The sequence below is a fragment of the Etheostoma cragini genome, chromosome 10 (genome assembly GCF_013103735.1).
Source record: "Etheostoma cragini isolate CJK2018 chromosome 10, CSU_Ecrag_1.0, whole genome shotgun sequence".
Taxonomy (NCBI): domain Eukaryota; kingdom Metazoa; phylum Chordata; class Actinopteri; order Perciformes; family Percidae; genus Etheostoma; species Etheostoma cragini.
The window spans coordinates 20,821,397-20,842,580 of record NC_048416.1 but is presented as its reverse complement, the minus strand read 5'-3'; the positions used below and the strand labels follow the sequence as shown (position 1 = coordinate 20,842,580).

Here is a 21,184-nt window from a genome sequence, read left to right as displayed (position 1 = left end):
TTGTAGTCACTTACTTACTGAATGCTAGGTGGATGGTCAGTGCTTGTCCAGTCATGTGCTTGCATGCTAATTGTAGGTTGTCAAGTTGTCCAACTTGCATGGGAGTTTCTTTTTGTCAAGTGGTGACGGTGCCAATACTCATTGTTTGCTTATTGATTATAAAAATAAAGTCCAGTCAACTTCTTGGTTCAACAGCAGTATCATAGTAAAACGCACAACCACCACAAAAGTGAGGAAAAGCAAGCATTTTAGGCTATGTTCAACACAAGCCTTTTATGCTACAATATAGCCAGCTGCACCATACACTTTATCTTTGTTCTGAGTGCTTATCAAAACAACACTTATCCTGTTTCAGCTGTCAGTTTTTAAATTATATGTTTAGGATTATGTTGCCCATTTTTTGGAGAGTAATACAGCACTTGATCATCACTCTAATCCAAAAACAGCAGTAAAAAATAAAGCATTCTGATGGTAATCCATATGTAGGATGAAATATCCTAGCCTCTTTGGAAGCTATAACCAACCCTGTGAGGTGAAATATTACTTTAGACACAGAAGAAGAAAAAGTGATTTCTGCCCCCATTGCTTCCTGAACCTAGTAGCTCTCTCTTGACAGCATCATTTATTACCTTCCTTATTGTTATGGTAATTAACTGGCATTATTGATAATGATGATTATCCGAGATGATTGAATTCCTCACAGGGCCCATTATGCTTTGTGAGCTCTAATATTTTATTCAAATGAAAAACATAATCTGTGTAGTCAAAAGACAGAGGACAAAATGTAATGTCTGTCAGCACTCTGCTATCCCTTTTAATAAGACTAAGGAAGGGAGGTGGCTGAGTGTCAGGGAGGATGTATCTGTACACAGTCATTCAATTCCAAGTGCATACAGTTACACTAAAACACCTTTAAATAAAAATCCCAATTCCAATGAAGTTGGGAGATGTAAGTAAAATGTAAATAAAAACCGAATTCAATGATATGCAAATCATTTTCAACCTATATTCAAATAAATAATGTTGAAACTGATATATATTTTTTTCAAATTTGGTTCTGATGATATTGTGACATTGCTACCAAATCTCCTTCGCAGTGAGCTACACTAGAAACACTAGAAGCAGGTAATTTATCTCATTATCTAAACTTTTAACATATTAAACAAACAACCTACTCTAAAATACGAGCCAAACCAAGGCCTTAATGAACCATCTTTAGTTTAGTTAGGTTTGCTCATTAGCCAGTGTTTTCAGTAGGTCTTAATGAATTGTCTTCAATAACACATTACCTAATTGATTCTATTTTGAAAAGTGACTTTTGTCTTACACTAAATTGATACCCTGTGGTCGTTTTTAGCTCCTGATAGATGAAAAGAGAGAAACCGTATTCATACAAATTTGAGTAATAATTAAACTGGAGCATCGCAGCCTGCAACTTGGAAGAATGTTCTAATATATATACTGCCTTGTAATGATGATCCTGTGCTCTGTAGGGTCTTGATTAGTGGAATTTGTTTTTTTTCTTAACATTAAAAGAATTCTCATAACTAGAGAAGCCCATGTAGCCCATAACCATCACAAAGTACAGTTTGTCAACAAATACATAACATGTATTCTGTTCGTTTAACATTTAGATACCCAAGTCTTTGTAAGGCAGATTTCTTGCTTGCTTTGTATTTTCAAGTACCAGCTTCGTTTTTGAAAAAACTGTCCAGTCTTTATTTTATACTACAGGAATGCATCCACGATTGTGTATGTGATAAAGAATCTCACCACTACAATGTATTTCTCTCTTTCAGGGTTAGGAATTTTCTAGGGGCGAACGTTGTTTGTATGTGCCGATGAGCATGTGATGTGGGCTAATAGGAACATGTTGCATTTAAACTCTGAATCGTGATGAATGTAGGAGTGGTGCATTTTGGACATGTTGGGATGTCTTGTTTTGTTGTGGGGCTTTTCTGTAAATGTGACTTAATCATATTCTATCAAAGATCTATGCTACATTATGAGGTTGCAGTTTGGGGGTGTGGATGGGCTTCACACCTGTTCATCTCAATTTCCTGTTCTTTTTCCTTTTTTTTCCTAGATGGTATTAGAAGGAAAGATACACTGATCTGATTTTTTTCAGTCCTGATTTTGTTAGATGGGCTTTTAGGTATTAGCTGATACCAAGTACTGATCCGATACCAGTGTTTAATTAATAGCTGGATGCTTCACTATGTAGAAGTGACAGGGATCATTCTTTTATGTGCAAGGCAACACCAGGCTTGACTTAAACATTACTTTCCTAACTTTGTAAAGCAAAATGTAACAAATAAATACATAGATATCAATTTTACTCAATTGTTATTTATTAATAAAAAAATAAATCGGGCACCAGCAAATTCAAGTTACAAGTTTAAACCTTTTAAATGCAGCAACAAATTGGTCAACAGTTAAACCGAAATAGAAATTCTAGTATATAGTGTATATAAACCAAGGGTGTCATGATTCTCAAAATTCAAAGAGCATCTGACTGCACCATAAGGCATTATTTAGTCTTGTTGCAGCCCACGCACTCTGCTTTTACCGGTTGTTGTTTACACAACTCACGGAGATGCACAGCTGCAGGCTACCCGTAAGCTAACGTTAGATGCACTCTACCTGCTGGTAAGGTACACTGTGTCGTCTTTTTTTTATTTATTAGGGCGTATGTAAAAAACACAATATAAACGTTAAATTGCCCAGCCCCATTTTGACTGACACCCTATCCAGCAATTTGCATCAGTATAGCCCGATATCAGATATCTGTATCTGATTGGTGCACCCCTAATTATAAGGTTCCAATAGAACATTGGGTTTATGTGTATTTATTTGGACAGCCCTCTTTATTTCCTAACCTACAGCTAATGCAAAGTATGTGGCCCGTCTCTACAGACCTGCTCAGTTGAGCTTCAACAATGAAGGAATTATTTGTCCTTGAATAGGTTTTAGGTGCTTGAAATTTCCTTTACAATGTGTACAAATTTATTGCACATATATTTATTATTCATGCATGTTGATATACCACAAAAGGCTATTTCTATAAACCTATCTGTCTTCAAATGATTGGTAATACGAAAACAGATTATTGGTTTACTCTTGTAAAATGTCTTACAAAGGAAAGGCAAAGCTTTTTTTATATTGATCCTGTTCATTTGAATATAAACTCTGTTTCAATGAAATCCAACTCTGCTTTTGTAGGTGTGTGTCAGTGAATGTCCTTGACCATCAGCTTTGCATGAACTCTCAACTCTAATTTCTCATTCTTTCTTTTTGCTCTAAACGTATGCCAACATCATTAAAACCTCCCGTTAACACTAATACATTTGCTTATTTCTTAGAAATGTACTTCACCTTCTGTCAATGAATATTTTCTGGTTAATTTCAGACGTGCTGTGTCTCAGATGCAGGAGGACTGTAATGGCAGGGTCTTGTAAGAGGGGCTGCACAGTGTTACTGGCCCAGTTTAATTTAAATATGGATGTGATCACCAATGTGCCACCTCCTTCTTTTAATGGGGCCTGTTATTTGCTCAGATCATCTAGGCCCTTTCTTATTATAATGCTGATTGTTTATGCAATTAATATATATTTTCCATCCTTTACGAAATTGGGTGGTAATGACTACATTAGTATTGAAAAGAAAATTCATGCACTTGTGCACAGCAACTTATCCTTAGTTTATTCATACCGTAGTATGAGAGGTGCTCAATATCAGATCTCAGTAAGTAGTTGACACTTTTCAAATGCTTACGTAGGGTCTAAACTTAAAGGAGTTTTTAGCTCAGTGAGAACAATATGTTACATTGAATTAAAAATACAAACTCATTGTCAATGAAACTGTGCTTTTCCCCCTTGAGCTCCTCGCTGGCTGTTGTCTGTAAACACTCAAGATAATGTCTGTTACCCGGTCAAGCTCCTCAAAAAAAATATCAAAAATATGTATCCAAAGTTGTAGGAATCAACATCTGTGGAAAATATCTAACCAATTACGTCTATATGGCTCATTTCAAGTCTCCTCTAGTATTCAGGTAAAATATTCCCCACTGTTAGACAATCAATCAATCAATCTAAATGATATAGCACTTTACAGTAACCATCAGGTATCCAAAGTGATAAACATCAAAAAACCCAGAGTAAAAACATATATCAAACTATAAAAAGAATAAACATGGAAAACAGTAAAATCAGAAAAGGTTACAAAAAACACAAGGATAAAATTGTCACACCACTGCCACGTATTAAAAGCCAGACTAAACAGATACGAGTTTGAACCTAAAAAGAGCTACAGCTGTAATAGTGCATATATCAGGGGGTAGCTTTGTAGTGTTGGGGCAGCAATTGCAAAAGCCTGATCACCCCACCGTTTATACCTGGACCTTGGGACTTCTAAAACTCGCTGATTTGAAGAATGCAGTGACCGGTTGTGCTCCCGCAAAGTTAAAATTTTAGACAAATACTCCAGGGCCAGACCATTTAAGGCTTTGAAAACAAACAATAAAACCTTAAAATCTATTCTAAAACCACCAGGGAGCCAATGTAGGGTGTAAAGAACGGGAGTAACGGCATTTTGCACAAGTTGAAGACGTGAGATGGAGGTCTTTAGACCAACATAAAGAGCATTACAGTAATCCAACCTTAAACCAATAAAGGCATGAATCGCCTTTTCTAGATCATGATTGTTAAGGAAGGAAGGGCTTAACTTTAGCAGGAGAAGCAGCTGGAAAAAGTTCATCCTAACAACAGTACTGATCTGCTTGTCAAATTTCATGCTGCAATCAAAGATAACCCCCAAGTGTTTGACAGCTGACCCAGTGTAAGATGCCAGAGCTCCCCAACTCAAAGCTGGACCATTTTGCATGCCTGAAGTATTGAGAATAATACACTCCGTTTTATCTTCATTCTAATGTCAAAGACATGACATGCTGCATTCGCTGGAGAGCATAGAAAATGTGGTTACACAACATAGTGTGATTGGAAAGTAGTGTGTGCGTGATCAGGTGGTGGCACGTGTAAAACAGACTTTATGGCTGTCATAAACCCTTGGCAGAGGAATGGAGGGGGGAAATCAAGCATCAAATGGCCACAAACTTGAGAGTTTGAGAGTGACAATAAAAGAAATGGAAAGGGAGATTAGAAGAAATGGAGGGATGGGGGTGATTGGGAGGGAGTGAAAACAGGAGAGAAAGAAAGAGGTGAAACAAGTAGCTAAGTAGTGTGTCCTGTAACATCCTGCAATTAAAATACATTTCCTCCAAAAACATGGCAGAGAAAGAAGAGCTCAGCCACAGTATAGACTACATTCACTCAGCTGACAGACATCCTCGTACTGTGGAACAAGCCCCGCAGTCGCAATAATAAAAAAACTCCTGCTACCTGTCACTATTGACAGATACCGTGGTTAAACTCCAAGAATCATGCTGCATGGGAACTAGGTACTCTGCCAACAAGGTTGACACCTCAAGCCCAACGTTAATGACAGCTGTTTGATATCAGGCTAGAGAGACCCTCTGCAGCCTCTTTGTCAACACTACTCACTGTTCCTTTTTGGGGATGAGTATCATATTTTACCCTGTTAATTGTTTATTAAATCCCTTGTGGGGAAATCACCATGTCTAAAACTTTGATTCCTCACCACCACAGTTGTTGTTGACATGTATTGATAATACCTTTACCATGCATTGCAAAATATTGTTTTTTCATGTATCTGTCTAAACGTTTTGAAAATTGCAGTGGCCAAACAGACATTATCTTCAGTATGTGCACACACTTTTAAAGGTTCTTGAATCTGTGTATCAATTTTTTCTTTTAATATTCAATAGAGAATCCAAAATCAGAAAATGAAAAACACAAGTAGTTACAGTATGTTGTTATTTATTTACGAATACAGAAAAACCTAAAAACTGCTGTTTTTTTGGTACTTTGATTTTATTTCCTGTTCCAGTACATTGGATACTTTCAGACTGGCCACACTGTTATTTGCATATGATCAGAAAGACAAGATCTAGGCCAGTGAATTACACTGATATTATATATATATATATATATATATATATATATATATATATATATATATATATATATATATATATATATATACACACACACACACACACACACACACACACAAACACACACAAACACTGCAAATTCAGCCTCATTTTTGTATTTTCCATTATTGTATTATCTCAGTACCAGGTACTGCCAGTGCCCAGTTGTATTTGCTGCAAAGTTAGGCTAAGTACAACACACAAAGAAGTCACCAACTTCTTGGTCTCACCTACACAGTAAATATATTTACAGTAGGGCTCGAATGTTTGGCCACCCCAGGTAAATTTTTTTCTTAATGTGCATAAAAAAGCCTAGAAAAGATGGAAAAATTTCCAAAAGACAAGCCCTTTTTGTGTTGGAATCATCATTAAATACAAAATGACTCATTGTTTTGGAATTTCTCAATTGATATTGAAAATGAAAAGAACAAATGATGCACAGATTTTGTTGGCTTTACATTTTTTGTTGTTGTACAGTGTGTTTGTGATGTCACACAAACAAGTTACGCTAATGACTCAACTTGTTATGGAGAGGATTCTCTGGCCTACTAATGATTGTGCTGTTTGTGTCTTTTTGCACATTAACCTTCTCCGCTGATCGCTGCATGCAGATAACTGGGAGCAAAGTTGCGGTAAGTAGCCCATTATTTACTTGGCTTCTGAATGTTGTTCATTCTGTGTATCTGTCTTTATTCCCACCCTACACACACACACACACACACACACACACACACACACACACACATACACACACACACACACACACCTTTTGAAAAGATGTCAAGGATCACGTTCCAAACTGTGCAAGTGAGGTCATATTTATGGTTTGGATTTTTATTTTCAGCCCTGATATTGCTAATGGGCTGTAATTTGAAAGGCTATAAATTGCCAACACAATTCCTGCTTGTAAATGGTAGCACTTTTAAATGAGGGATTTTGAAATTATACAGCCTGAACATGAAGTGGGAGGCCTTTTGTTGGTTTTTGCCATTTCTCTTTTGAAATAGATTGCAGTGTAACACCTATTAGCATTTGAATATTGTGATATCAACAAATGGCTTTTACACAAATACTAATAATTTGCAATCTGATTTGTTTATCTGGCCATGTTGCATTTAAATGGTTTTAACTGTGTTCATTCTGTCTATGAGTCACAACTCATACTGAGAATATACATTATTTACTGTAATAAGCCCTAGAGCACACGCTTATGTGCACCTTCACACACAAACTGTACATACCCACCTAACCTACTGAACTGCGAAAAAGATATCAAGTACATTTTTTCTGCCTCATATTGTAGTAGATTAGTTTATTGGAAGTATTCATAGCTAAATGTTTGAATTTTCTGTCAACAACTCTGTCCCTGTTCAAAAGAACTCATGGTGTACAAAAGGACCATATAATCTTAACAAATTTATATTGCTGTATTAGAGCCCGACCGATATATTGGCGGGCCGATATTATTGGCAGATATTAGGCATTTCCCTATCTATCAGTATCAGCATTTTGAAGGGTTGATTAAAAAACAAAAATATATATATTTTATTTTTTAAATATTAATTTGGCAGAATCATTTGTAATGAACAAAAAATGCTTCTGATAAATGAATATTTTAAAAATAAAATAAAAATTGAGTTGGCATTGCATCGTTTGTCCACCAGAGGCCACTCTTTTATTTTAGTGAGAAGTCATAAATAACTACAAATAACTAAAGCTAGGGAAATCTGTTTCATGTTTTGTCATGCGTTTCTGGATTTTTTATTTTTTATTTTTCATATATTTATGTATACGCCAATATATTGTATCGCATTGGCCTTAAAAATCCTTTATTGGTTTTGCTCTATTATTTATTCTATCCATTTTAGATAGATAGATAGATATTTATTTATTGATCCCCAAAAATTGGGAAATTATGGTGTTACAGCAGCAAAATCCGTTACACAGCACAGAATATAAATATAAATGAAATACTAGGATACAATATACATACGTACAATATGTATTGGTTATACTTTCTTTTATTTCTCCTCACAGTAATATGCACTTTGCCCTTTTTCTTTCTGAAGTTCCCATAAAGTGGCACCATGTTACCTTTCCTAAAAAATAGGTTTTTACTTTTTCAAGGCCTTTAAAAAAAAAGAAAGAAACACACTGCTATTGGTCAAGCAAGCGTTGAATTGTCACTATAAATGGAATTTTATCGGCTATTGAGAGCTTCGTAAGGATTAAGAAGACTGTAAAGCTTAACAGGAACACAGGCAAAGCAGCACACTGACCTGGCCTTTGCTCTACCCATGCAGACAAACCTCGCTCTTTGAGGCATTTTAAAGAGACCTTTTGTATCTGTTGCGTTCTTTACTTTTTCAGACTGATCTTTTGTGCTTGGTTATTTCTGTGGGAAGAGTAGGTTTTTCGCCTTGGCCTGTAGGGACGTGGAGGGAGTAGCTGTTGATTCAGGAGTGATGGCCACATTGTGTTTCGTAAATGGAATATGACAGAATTATCCCCAGCTTGTATCATGACTGTTCATTCAAGATGTGGAGGAGGCCCACTCAGAAGTTCTGCAAACCATGTCAAAAGAAGCCAGAGACCCTGGTTATCAGTAAGTTTTTTTAATGAAGCATTTGACCTGACTTTTATAAACTGTGTGGTAATCATGCAATAGTAGCCTAGATTTACAGTGGGGCTTGAAAGTTTGGGCACCCCAGGTAAACATTTGTGTTAATGTGCATAAAGAAGCCAAGAAAAGATGGAAAAATCTCTAAAAAGTTATCAAATGAAAGATCAGACATTTGTATAATATATCACAAAAAGTTAGATTTTATATACATCATTTATACTTTCAAAGTATCAGAAATAAAAAAATTGTGTCTGCAAAAGTTTGGGCACCCTGCAGAGTTTCTACCGTGCACCGCCCCCTTAGGAAAGCTGAGACCTGACAGTGTCATGGATTGTTCTCAATCATCATTTGGAAAGACCAGGTGATGTCAATCTTAAGGTTTTAAATGCCCAGACTCATCTGACCTTGCCCCAACAAACGGCACCATGGGTACTTCTAAGCAGTTGTCTAGGAAACTGAAACTGAAAATAGTTGACGCTCACAAAGCAGGAGAAGGCTATAAGAAGATTTTCAGATGCCAATATCCTCTGTTTGGAATGTAATTAAGAAATGGAAGTCATCAGGAACAGTGGAAGTTAAAGCAAGATCTGGAAGACCAAGAAAAATATCAGCCAGAACAGCTCGCAGGATTGTGAGAAAAGCAAGTCAAAACCCACGTTTGACTGCACGATCCATCCAGAAGGACCTGGCAGACACTGGAGTTGTGCTACACCATTCCACTATAAAGAGATACTTGTACAAATATGGTCTTCATGGAAGAGTCATCAGAAGAAAACCTCTTCTGTGTTCTCACCACAAAATCAGCATTTGAAGTTTGCAAATTAACATATAAACAAGCATGATGCATTGTGGAAACAAGTTCTGTGGACCGATGAGGTTAAAATAGAACTTTTTTGGCTGGAATGAGCAACAATATGTTTGGAGAAGAAAGGGCACAGAATTTAATGAAAAGAACCTCTGTCCAACTTTGGGGTTGTATTGCAGCCAGTGGCACAGGGAACATTTTGAGACTAGAAGGAAAAATGGATTTCAAAAAAATTTCAGCAAATTTCTGACGCTAACTTGATGCCATCTGTGAAAAAGTGGAAGTTAAAGAGAGGATGGCTTCTACAAATGGATAATTATCCTAAACACAACTCAAAATCCACAGTGGATTACATCAAAAGGTGAAGACTGAAGGTTTTGCCATGGCCTTCAGAATCTCCTGACCTCAACATAATTGAAAATCTATGTATGGACTTTAAAAGAGCAGTACGTGACAGACAGCCCAGAAATCTCCAAGAACTGGAAGACTTTTTAAGGAAGAATGGGCAAAGATATTTCAAACAAGAATTGAAAGACTCTTTGCTGGCTACAAGAAATGTTTACAAGCTGTGATACTTGCCAAAGGCGGCAGTAGAAGGTATTAACTCTGTAGGGTGACCAAACTTTTGCATAAGCCATTTTTTTGTTGTCTCTTGAAAAGTGTAAATGATGGAAATAAAATCTAACTTTTTTGACATATTATACGATATTATGTCTAATCTGGCATTTGATGCGGAGATTTTCCATCTTTTCTTGGCTTCTTTGTGCACATTATTACAACTTTTTACTTGGGCTGCCCAAACTTTTGAGCCTCACTGTATGGCTAACATACTGAAAGCTATGAGCTGTCATTCTTAAATCCTGAAAGTGTAAAAAAAAAAGTGTTTAGCCTGGTTAGCCGATTTTGTGCTACTGTTAGCTCCCTGCTTTGCTGGCAGATTCCCATTTTCACGCTCTCAGCGTGCGTCGGTGGGATGGAATGCTTTCAGATGTGCTGTTGGTTAGGATTGTCTATAGGGAACACACAACTGTGACTCCTCTATCGCAGGCATGAAATCTCTCTGGCACCTTCCCCTCTCCCAGTAAAGAATAAGGTTGGAAAAGAGGACTGTGTGAATTGGCTCTAATCCAGTCTGACCAGCGTGTAAGTGTGCAACACTGTTAAGTCTCATATGCTCTCTCTACCTCCTTAAGCTAGATTGAGGAAAATATGAGCAGCACACACACCTGGGTAACAGCATGCCTGCAGGTGGACTCACACAGTCAAGATGGACCAGGCACGGAGGCCTGTTGACCATTACAGCAACTTTATAGCATCAGTTTCTGTAAAGATTGGTCTGATTTATGTCACAAGTCAAAAGCCACATTGTAACAATCCAACAATGACGCCTGCTGTGTTACTGTAAAGTAGACTTCCGTCTCTCTGCACTGCCATTGATAGGCTCTGCAGCTCAAATGGAATGCTGCTGAGGCTATGGGAGTGAGAGCGCACATGAACGAGAAAAGGGGTGTGCCCCATGTGTTGAAAAGCAATCAATATCTGTGTGACTGGAAAGATGACTGCTTATTTCCATGGCAACATGCTGGTCAGCTCTGACAGGTCAGGGGGTGGTGGTTAGTGTGGTCGTGTAAACACGTACATTACATTTCAGAAACTAAAATCAAAATTTTATAAATTCCCATTGAAATGAATGACCTTGATGTGTTTTAGTTGTTACCTGTGTTCTTGTTCTCCTCTGTAACTGTTGATGATTTACAGAATAAAGGATAACCAGTAAACAAGTAGTTATAGATAAGGCAAATTATCCAGATGGTATATGAGACAAAAAAGAGAGCGTTGCATGGATATGAGGACACACAGACATCTGGCTCCTAACTAACTCCAATCAAGTGCTCGTTCACCATGCCAGGAGTACCTACGAAGGGCCTTATAAAAAAAGTGTGTACACTGTGCCTGAAAGGAAATCAAGGCACCCTCCTTCATTCCCCTTTTAAAACCACATGCCTCAAAAGACTGTTTTGTTTCAAGCAAGCTATTAAACTGGGTGCTGAGGGTTGAGCAGATTTGATGTGGCACATGTCCTTGGTGCTTTAAAAGAACGGCAATGAAAAATTAATCAATAATGTGTGCCTCCCATGCCCTCAGTCAGTGTTCACCATAGATTCTATCTTAAATTAAGATCAAGGAAACACGCTCTTGAGGGGACTGTTTGAATAAGATGTTTCTTTGATTGGCTGAAAGCATATTTTAGGTTGTCTGGGATTGAGATGAGGAATGATTTATTTATTTAAAAAAAAGTGTTTCTGCAATTTTGTCCTCAGGTGTTTTTAATAGATATTGAATATTTGCTGCTTAATCTACTCAAATGCTTTTGGGGCTGGAGGCAGCTCCAGGGTGGACTAGAGACCTTTGGTTGCCATGATTTTGGACAGATGCGTGCGCCTGGGTTCTGATATGGTCTGTTCGCCGATGGATGAGCAAACCTTCTGTTATTGCCATTATTGCCGTTAACAACCAGCGCAAAACCCCAGTACTGTTTTATTTAGGATGATTACACCTCCCTTTAAATATTCTGTGAAGTCATATTGGATTTGGGAAACGGTTTGAATAATAGGGCTTCACAATTGCTGCATTGTTCTGGAGCATCTGTTTCTCTGTTACCCACTCTTAAGGATCTTTTAAACATTAAATGTACCTTGTGACAAAGTTTACTTTGATGAAGGATAGATATACTATTACATGTAATTAATTTGTTAATAGTATCATGGCCTGGCTCGCATTTTTCATATAGTGTTGAATTTTAAGGTCTACATACGATTAATCGATTAATGTTTGTGCTGAATGGCTTATCTTCAGGCTACCTGGTTGGACTGACCTTTGCACACTGTGGAAGAAGCAAAGGTTTAGCTCCCACTGGGAATAAGAAAAAAAGGTTACTTTTCTATCAGCATTTGTCTTCTTTTTCTTTTCAGTTTTTATCTTTTCATTTTTTCCTTTTGTGCTGCATTTTGTTCTTCCCTAATTTTCCTCTAACACATCTCTCTATACAACATATGCCTTTTCAAAGGCAGAAACAATCATTCCTCTTCAATCAGAAGGGGAGAGTTGGATCTCGTTATTTTGAAGGGAACATGAAAGGCTGAAGTGGTCACAGTATGCTGATATTGGATTGGCTATGGCAGTGCTTTTCTTCTCTGTATTTGTGTTGGTGTGTGCACATGCTTGCTTGACTGTGTGTGTGGTAAGTAGTACTGTTTTGTCCATGCAGTTCCAATAGACATATTGGATATTACTGCTTGGATTTTGATGTGCATAGGAGAGATATAGTATGATAGGCTACTTTAGAGAGAAAAAATAGGATTCTTAGTTCTGTTGATTGTGTATCTGTGAATTTGATGTACTGTATGCACATCCCCACACCAGTGATGGAGCTTGAGAATACTAGCATGCTCACAGTTGTACATCTGTCCCCCACAGCTCTGTCACACACTCAACGGCACTGTCGGCATGCTCAGCTCGGCAGGAGGCTCCTGCAGGGCCGCATTAGGCTCCATAAACTTTATAGCATATTTTTACAACCCGCCTCTCTGTATGCATCCACCATCACATCCCGCCGCATCTGCTTTAACTGTTCACACAGCTGTGAAATTCTGTGTATCCCCATGTTTTATGGTTGCCTGCTCCTCCCGTCACTCCCGATTTCTTTATTTGCTCCTTTTAGCTTTTTGATATCCTTCTCTACATCTGTGTATATTTAGTAAGTTATTTGCTTTGGTTGATGGAGTTGTCTGCTTTTTCTAGATGTTATCACGGATAATACTTGCAATGGGTGATGTGATAATGCACTTCTGTTCATAACCAGGCTCTCTCCTCTTGTGTATTTGTAATCATTCCAGATGCAGACTTTACACTGACAGTACTGTGGACTTGCATTCCATTGTGGGTAGTGTCCACAACAGCCTACACACAGACCTTGCTGATTTGGAATGTCTTTGTTTCATAACTGACTCAATGCAAGGTTTGAGGACAAGAAGGACAAAGTGAGGCAGCTTATGACAGGGACCTATGGTCAACATAAGTGGAAACCAAAGTTGTTTTACTGTAGCTGTTGGGTTATGAGAGAGTCACATTGATGGCCTGTTTATAATCCTCTCTGCTCTTGCAGTAAGACCACCAAGCCCTTTGGGAGCGCCTTACCGCTCAGCCAACTAGTCCACTCAGCACAACACTGACTAACAAGGTATAGTTTCTGCCTATAAGCGACAGGGTTTTCATAGTGATGTCATACTTCGACGCACAAGAGTAAAGCCACATAATTGCCTCATCAACAGCCCGGTTTCCCCATGAATCCCCAGACATTTCTCTGTTGTAATGATTGGTGACATGATCAAGGCCAGATCACTAGCTGTGTTAGTGTCTGGCTTGCAGTTTATTTTTAAGGGTGCTTAGGAGCGATATTCGACAGTTTTAAAACGTCAGCCTTTAAGCCATATGACTTTTAAGCTGTTTACTAGTAGCACACAGCTGATCAATTGCCCCCTCCTCCCTAGTGAATGAATGAAAGCATGCCTGAATGTATAAATTAACTATTCATGTGCTGAACATAAGGGCTCAGGCTGATATGACTTAGGTTAGGCTTGGTTGCTAAACATTCTTGCTACATCAGAGAATCAGAGGGTCAATCCTGACTAAGTTGGCACAACCTCTTTGTTGTGCATGCTGGCTAGGATGGTCTTAAACTGCCAAACTGGTCACAGGTCTTTGCAAATTAGATGGTCTCTATTTGCTTTCAATTGTGCTAAACCAAACATAGCTATGTATTAAGGGCAATGAATAGTATCAAGCAAGTAGGTCTTTAGCACAACATTGCCGATGGCATGGATCTTAGTTTTGTTTGGCTTGCTGAGAGTGTATCATTATCAATGCCATAGACCTATTAGCTGGTCATACATCTGGTCATGCCCAGCCTCTACTCAGACAGATGCAGGAACAGCTGCAGTTCTTCAGCCAGCTGTGTAGTACTGCAGGCTAGCACTTGGTGGCAGTGGATGCCCATTGAATTGGCCAGTTAGTACAGTACATAGGGGTAGAAAAGCCACATTGTTGCTATGGAATTGACCTAATGGGTTTCTCTCAGCCCACATAACCCACCGTTATGTGTGCCACTAATGCCATTTGTTAGAAGTCTGATCTTTAAAGGGGAGAATAAGTGCGAAATGGCTCAACAGCATTCAAATTGGTCTGTCTTCTCTGATCAATACTCTCAACCTCCTTCTGTATACAGAGGGAAAAAGAACAGATTCATCATTATTATCTTTCCTGTGAACAGATTAAAAAGTAAGACTACCTTGGACATGATGGAAGACAGCCAACCTCTATGGGGTCCACACCCTCTTTTTTTTCCCTTTTACGCTTCACTTGCTTGATCAGGGCCTGTAAGGAAGCCCATCTTACCTTACCTGTTATCGACTAGACCTGTTGTATTGACCACTCCTTTATGCAGTCATACCTGAATTATTTATTAGACTGGCCCCACACTGATGAACGGATGCAGTCCCACACCAACACCACATAAGTTATGCTTACAGAACCGCACCATTGATATCACAGTCTTTCCTTCTGGTTCTCTCTGTAAGTCCCTTTTATGTTTTATGCCAGCAGACTGACACCACATCACTCTCTGACTAACCTTTTGTGAATTTAGTTGTAGTTGCTATGAACATCAAATCTCATCCTTGTCTGACCCCACCTTTGCATGTGAGCCACATTTGTTTATTGACACCCTGAGCTCTTAACATGACACATATTCTCTTGGTTACATGTGTTCTGCTGAAACATAGTCTTGCTTGGGTATGGCTTACATTCAGATTGTGACAGAGAGTGGTACATCTTTTCTTCCCCGCACATGCTGTGCTCACTATTTCAACTTCTTCCACTTTGTCATTCAGCTCAGGTGCCCTTACTAACATATCACATCAATTTTTAATGCACAGCCATATGGTGGTCTTGTTTTTCTTCGGGTACTGGGCCCAAAAAATAAGAGTAAAGTAAAGCAAAAAATAAAAAGGTTTATCCCTGCTGTTATTTTCACATATGTAGTAAAGGCTTTTGGCTCTATCAATTGGTGGTCAAAATGTTTCAGGCACTTCTTTAGAATCGGGCCAATTACTAGATATTGAGCTGAGGTTGATTTGATGGCAGATGTATGGTGTTTCAAATGATGATGTCCTTGATGTTGGCTATAGACCCAGCGTGAGAAGTGACATCCAATCATGTTGAGATGGCTAACCTGTCTCTTTATGTCCTGAGTGGTCTCGATAGATGATCTTATTAATGCTGATTAAGTGAATGTCTGCTTCACACCTGAGATGCTGGCGTTGAATCAAACATAGTCTGCCATTGGATGTGAAAAAACACAGGACCTTACAATGCAGACCCCTGATGTGTATAATTACATCGTCATTTAATAAGACAAGCAGCAAATTCAGTGTCATGTGTGAGGTGTTTTTCTTCTTTCCTGTCAAGATTTCCCATGTTAGCTTTCAGTTGGCTGTCTCTGCTGCCAACGGGTGTTGTTTGCTAGATTGTTTGTGTGTCACCTCACACGTCTCTGTGTGAGGAGGAGGAATTTGCTTTCACAAAAGAATGAAATTGAGAGGAAAAAAAAGTTCCTTCCAAGCCCTGCAAGTAGAACAAAAGAACAGAAAAAATATCTTGATGTTAATATGCCAGCAACATCTTCTGAGCTTCTGATATAAATGAACTAAGGGTTCTAAAATTGTCATTTGAATTATGCCTTTCATCTCCCCTTGGTTTTTAGTGAAGCAGTTCAGCCCAAGTCTCTAGTGAATGTTTTTTCTTCCCCTGTTTGCATTTCTGAACAAGCGCCATAACTGTAATGAATTCTATTATTTTAAAACCAATTACTGTTAGTTGGGAGCTTTTCGCCGCCCTTGTCGTGCTCTCTGAGGAATAGTGTTGTTCCAGTGTCGACTGCACTCAAACCTGTATTTTTTCCTATTTCCCAAACCACCCATGCTAATGTAATTTTCTTGTGTTATACCATACCTCCTCCATTCACATCATGAATGTTCACATAAACCAGAATTTTACTGAATGAGAACAATGAAAGTTAAAAAAAAATTATGAATTTAGCTGGATAAGATTGCATGAAATTGTCCAAATACTGTAGAAGCCAATGCAGTCTTTCAACGAGAAGGAAGTAAAGCACCAGCAATACAAGGCACACAGTCTTTCATTGGCCAGGTTTTTAAGGGCAAATTGCAAAGGTAAAAATAATAATTTGTTTACATGTTGTCTTTTGTCTTTTTTGCCTTTCTTAATTTGTTTATATAGTTGAATTAAAGTTTCCAATATTTTTGCTTCACAAAGGGAATATCTCACACTGAATTAGAATGAGTTATATATAGAATGATCAGTTTTTCATCAGAGTAGTAAATGGTGACCAAAAAGGACTACAATATGTAATGCCATTAGTTTTGTAGAATATGACATGATACATCTCAGAATCTGATTTTCTGCTTGACTTTTAATTCTGTGTAATATCTATGGATTTAACTGTTATCCTAAAAACAAAACAAGAAAAGCAAACAAATGTGTATGGGGGTAGACATGGCATACAAGGCTTATGCTGACTGGAATTTCTTAACGGTTTTTCATCCTTTCCCATTTTCCCCATTATATGTAATTAATGCTTTAAGGTCTGACAATGGAGTGTCGTTTAAATTATGTTAGACCATGCAATGGTCTTTGTTCACAGTAATTATATTTATTCGTGATCACCAAAGACAGACACTATTACAAATTTTCTCTTTGTAATAATGCTTTCACATTATTTTATTTTCTAAGCCTAGTACTAATTGGATCCTGCTTCCGTTTTTAGCCAGTGTTTGGAAGTGGACCTTTTTGTTTGCTTTTTTCAAAATGCTGTTCTCTAGTTGTGACACCTTGTCACTTGAATCATCAGTGTGCAACTTCAATTTGAGGTAAACTCTGCACAATTATTATTTTACTCAATTGCATTAACTTAACCTTAAGCATATAGTATGTTCACACACACCCACACCCACACCCACACACACACACACACACACACACACAAACACTGAAAGAAAGAAGGAAAGGAAAAGGAGAGTGATTAGACACATTCATTAAAAGCCAGCGACTTATTCTGCCATAAAGATAGATTTATAGCTTATTAAATAAGCTGAAAGGTTACCTCAAAACAGATTTTCTCCATAATTGACCAATTTAGTGCCGCTCGATAAGCATTCATGTCTAGCTGAGATGTTTGGGTATTTCTCTCTCTCTCCCTCCCCCCATCTCTTTATGTGTTACCACTGATAATACAGTACCATGATTAGTTATCAGATTTATGAAATATTCAACATGTTGTATTTTGGATGTTACCAGGGTGGGGTCCTAAACCTGGGCACAATGGCTGCTGCATTAGCTAGCATCACTGAATGTTCTTCTAATTAGCTCACTTTGCCCAGCAGCTGTCTGCCATTAGGATCCTTTGTTCCAGATGTTATTTCATTAGAATGGCATTGATCATCCTAATGACTGTGGGAGAGATTATTGGTCCAAATTAGTGTGACCCGCTTGCTTCCTCTTTCCCTGAGGTCAAATCACAAGCTTTACCCATCCATATTTTCAGTTGACGGTTTAAGTATGGCAGCCATTTCCTCTAGTCATGATTACTTGTATGTGGGATGTCAGCATAAAGGAAGCCGTAATGACACAGAATAGGGCTGCATGCTAGTTGTGAGCAGGGTATTTTGTGGACATTAAACCCAGTCTTGGTGCCAATGGGCTAATACATGTCATTGCATAAATGACCTTTCTTTATAAATGGATGGACTGGGCCTAAACTAAATGTTTTTGTTTGCTTCACATTAAATTTCAGTTTAAGAGATACAAGGCTATGAGTTTGTCTACCAGTTACCTTGTTTGTGAAAGCAAGGTTTTCAGAAGCAAGGATATTTGGTATTGTGTGATTTCATATTCAAAGCATCTCTGAAAGAAATACAATTCAGTATTCAGAGTCACCATATATATTGAGTAATCTCATTCATATTATTTTGCACTTAAGGCTTTAATTTGGTGTGTGGGCTTCTGAGTGGAGATTGTGTATGTGCATGCATCTGTGCATGCATGAATGGATTTGCTGTTTTGTCTTTTTGTGGAGGAAGAGAGGGCACATTTGTGTGTGTACAGACAGGGCTTTGCCAGGGCATCACTGACAGCTAAGAAGCAAGCAGGTCTCTCCCCTGCCACAACAAGCACAGAAGTACACAGAAATCTGTGCGTCTTATTTCTTTGAGTCCCCTTTCTGCTGGGCTCAAAGCTGGCCATCTCAGAATTCTGTGAAGCCATCGTAGCATTTCACATTTATACTGAGAGAGAGAGAGAGAGCATAGAGATAGGGAAAATTGGTAAACAGATGGAGAGAGTGAGAGATGGAAAGAAAGGTGGTAGGTTGAAAGGAGGAAGGGGGTAGAGTCTAGAAGGAGAGAACAAATTCAGTATTCAGGCAACGTGATGGGAAGTGACAGGGAGAAGCTAAACATCTTGTTTAAAGTTTTTTTAAATTTCATTAAAGTCTGCAGAAGAATTCAGCTTCCGCAGATTCCGCGTGGCCCTGCTCATTACCTCAGACTACATTGTAAACCGGCTTTCTATTGTACCTATTGTATCAACTGGGTACATTTTGTTTTATACTTTAGACTCAACTGTGTAATAAAACAATCATGTATAATTGCATCCATCTCAGTGGTTTACTCTTCAGGTTTTCAGGCTCCACGGCCTAATGAAAACGGAGAGGCATCAGTTTAATTATAATGTACTCGCGTCTTATCAAGGAGAGATTTTTTTTTGGAGCCCTAATGAATTTCTCATCAGTTTGTTATTAACATTGTGCAATCTGGAGCTTAAGTGGGGAAGCAGCCAATTACATTGCTTTGTTCTACTGATGGACAAGTGTTTTTGCCTGTGTTGAGGGATAAATAATTTGGGGAAAATGCTTTGGGAAAAACATAGCTACATCTCCCTTCCATCTACTGCCAAACAGTCTTCTGCTTCAGGTAAAGTGGAATGTATATCTGCCATTTTGTGTAAAATCTTTCTACTTATGACACATAGGCGTAATTGTATAATCTTGTAACAACTTGCTCATCATTTGCTTAGACCTTTTTTTCTAGGAAGATGATAATTGGCAGCTGCAATAATGGCTTAATCTATAGAAAGAGGCTCTAGAAAGCAATACTGCCAATGTTAAGAAAAGACTCTGCCTAGTCAGCATTATTTAAATTTGGTTTCTTTCAAATTGAGTCTATAGAACTACTTACTCAATGGGAAGAATGTTAAATTACTTACAAAGCCCAACAAAAACCTTAATTTTGTAAAACATAAATTAAAAGTGATTAGACAAGCAAGAAGAAATAATGAATCAATACAAACATAAATTGGACTCTTTCTTTCACCTGCTGTGTTTTTCACACAGATTAGAATACGTTCTTGTGTTTTTATTAAGCAAAAACCTTCAGTGGGCTGGAACAAGGGGCTGGGCATGGGTCTCTTTACAAAACAAAAATTATCATACTGTGCGCCTCCTCTTCTGAATATTAATGATAAAAGGACAACAAAATGACTGGTACCTCATAGCCTACTACTTAATAAATGCATGTTTTTTTTTGTTTTTTTACAAGGATAGGTATCTCTGCCTTGTTTCAGCTCAGTCTATTTCTCTTCTTATTCAAAATTCAAGATGTAGAGCTAAACAGCCACTCACTGAAAGCAAACATGAAAACAAACCACGCCTGCGCATGGCACCCTTTGCCCTCTTACAACATGCCAGAGTTGTGCCCAGCCAGTGACTTCTTCTCCAGATCAGTAGCTACTCTCTACTGTTGTCCAAGTCTGACCACAAGTAACCAACATAACATTTAGCCAGCGCAATCCCTAGTGCATTGATTCGGTTCAGCCTCTGGTGGGTGTGAGTGGTATATGGCAAAGTGTTAAAAATGAGGAGCATGGAATGATAATTTGACATTCTTACCCATGACCCTGGCTGTATATGGCATGGCTTCCTCAACCTAAAACCCATTTGGAGCTAATCTAATGGGATATGAAGGGAACATAATGATGTGTGGGGCCTTGTTATTTGCCTTTGTTCACAAAACACTTCCCTAGTTTATTGCATTTTACGGTTGAGGGGCTTGATCACTAGTATTACGGCTTTGTAAATGGAAGTCAATAAATTACCCTCTGATTAAAGACAATGCCCTCACTTTAGGTGTGAGAGCCATTCGCTATGCATGGTTAAGAGTCTTTTTGTGTGTACTAGTTTAATCACTTAAATTCCACTTTCTTTTTAACTCACTTCACCTCTATAACTCTCTGACTTATCCCTGACAGTTAAACATGGCACAAACTTTTTAAATACTTATGTTTTTATGCATAGCTTTGGAAAGATTTTGGGTGGGGCAACAGGTTTTCACATGCATTTAAATGAGTCGCTTATCTCTCTAAACAAGATTTACCTACTTATAGGCCCAGACTGTCCCAAATAAATAGTTTAGTGTAAAAACTAGGGCTGTCAAATGATTAAAATTTTTAATCAAATTAATCAGAATTTTCAGTGGATTAATCAGGATTAATCACT

At 38.1% G+C, this 21,184-nt stretch overlaps 1 protein-coding gene across 7 annotated transcripts in view; it reads left to right on the top strand.

Moving 5' to 3' along the window:
- Nucleotides 1-21,184, top strand: part of diaph2 (diaphanous-related formin 2) — a 384,094-nt gene that overhangs the window by 24,087 nt on the left and 338,823 nt on the right. For 6 of the 7 annotated variants that reach the window (XM_034884276.1, XM_034884277.1, XM_034884280.1 and 3 more), the window contains one exon: nucleotides 6,682-6,702. The exons of the other annotated variant lie outside the window; for it this stretch is intronic. In XM_034884276.1, coding sequence (XP_034740167.1) covers nucleotides 6,682-6,702 — 21 coding nt within the window. The remainder of the gene's footprint in view (nucleotides 1-6,681; nucleotides 6,703-21,184) is intronic. 7 annotated transcript variants of the gene reach the window in all.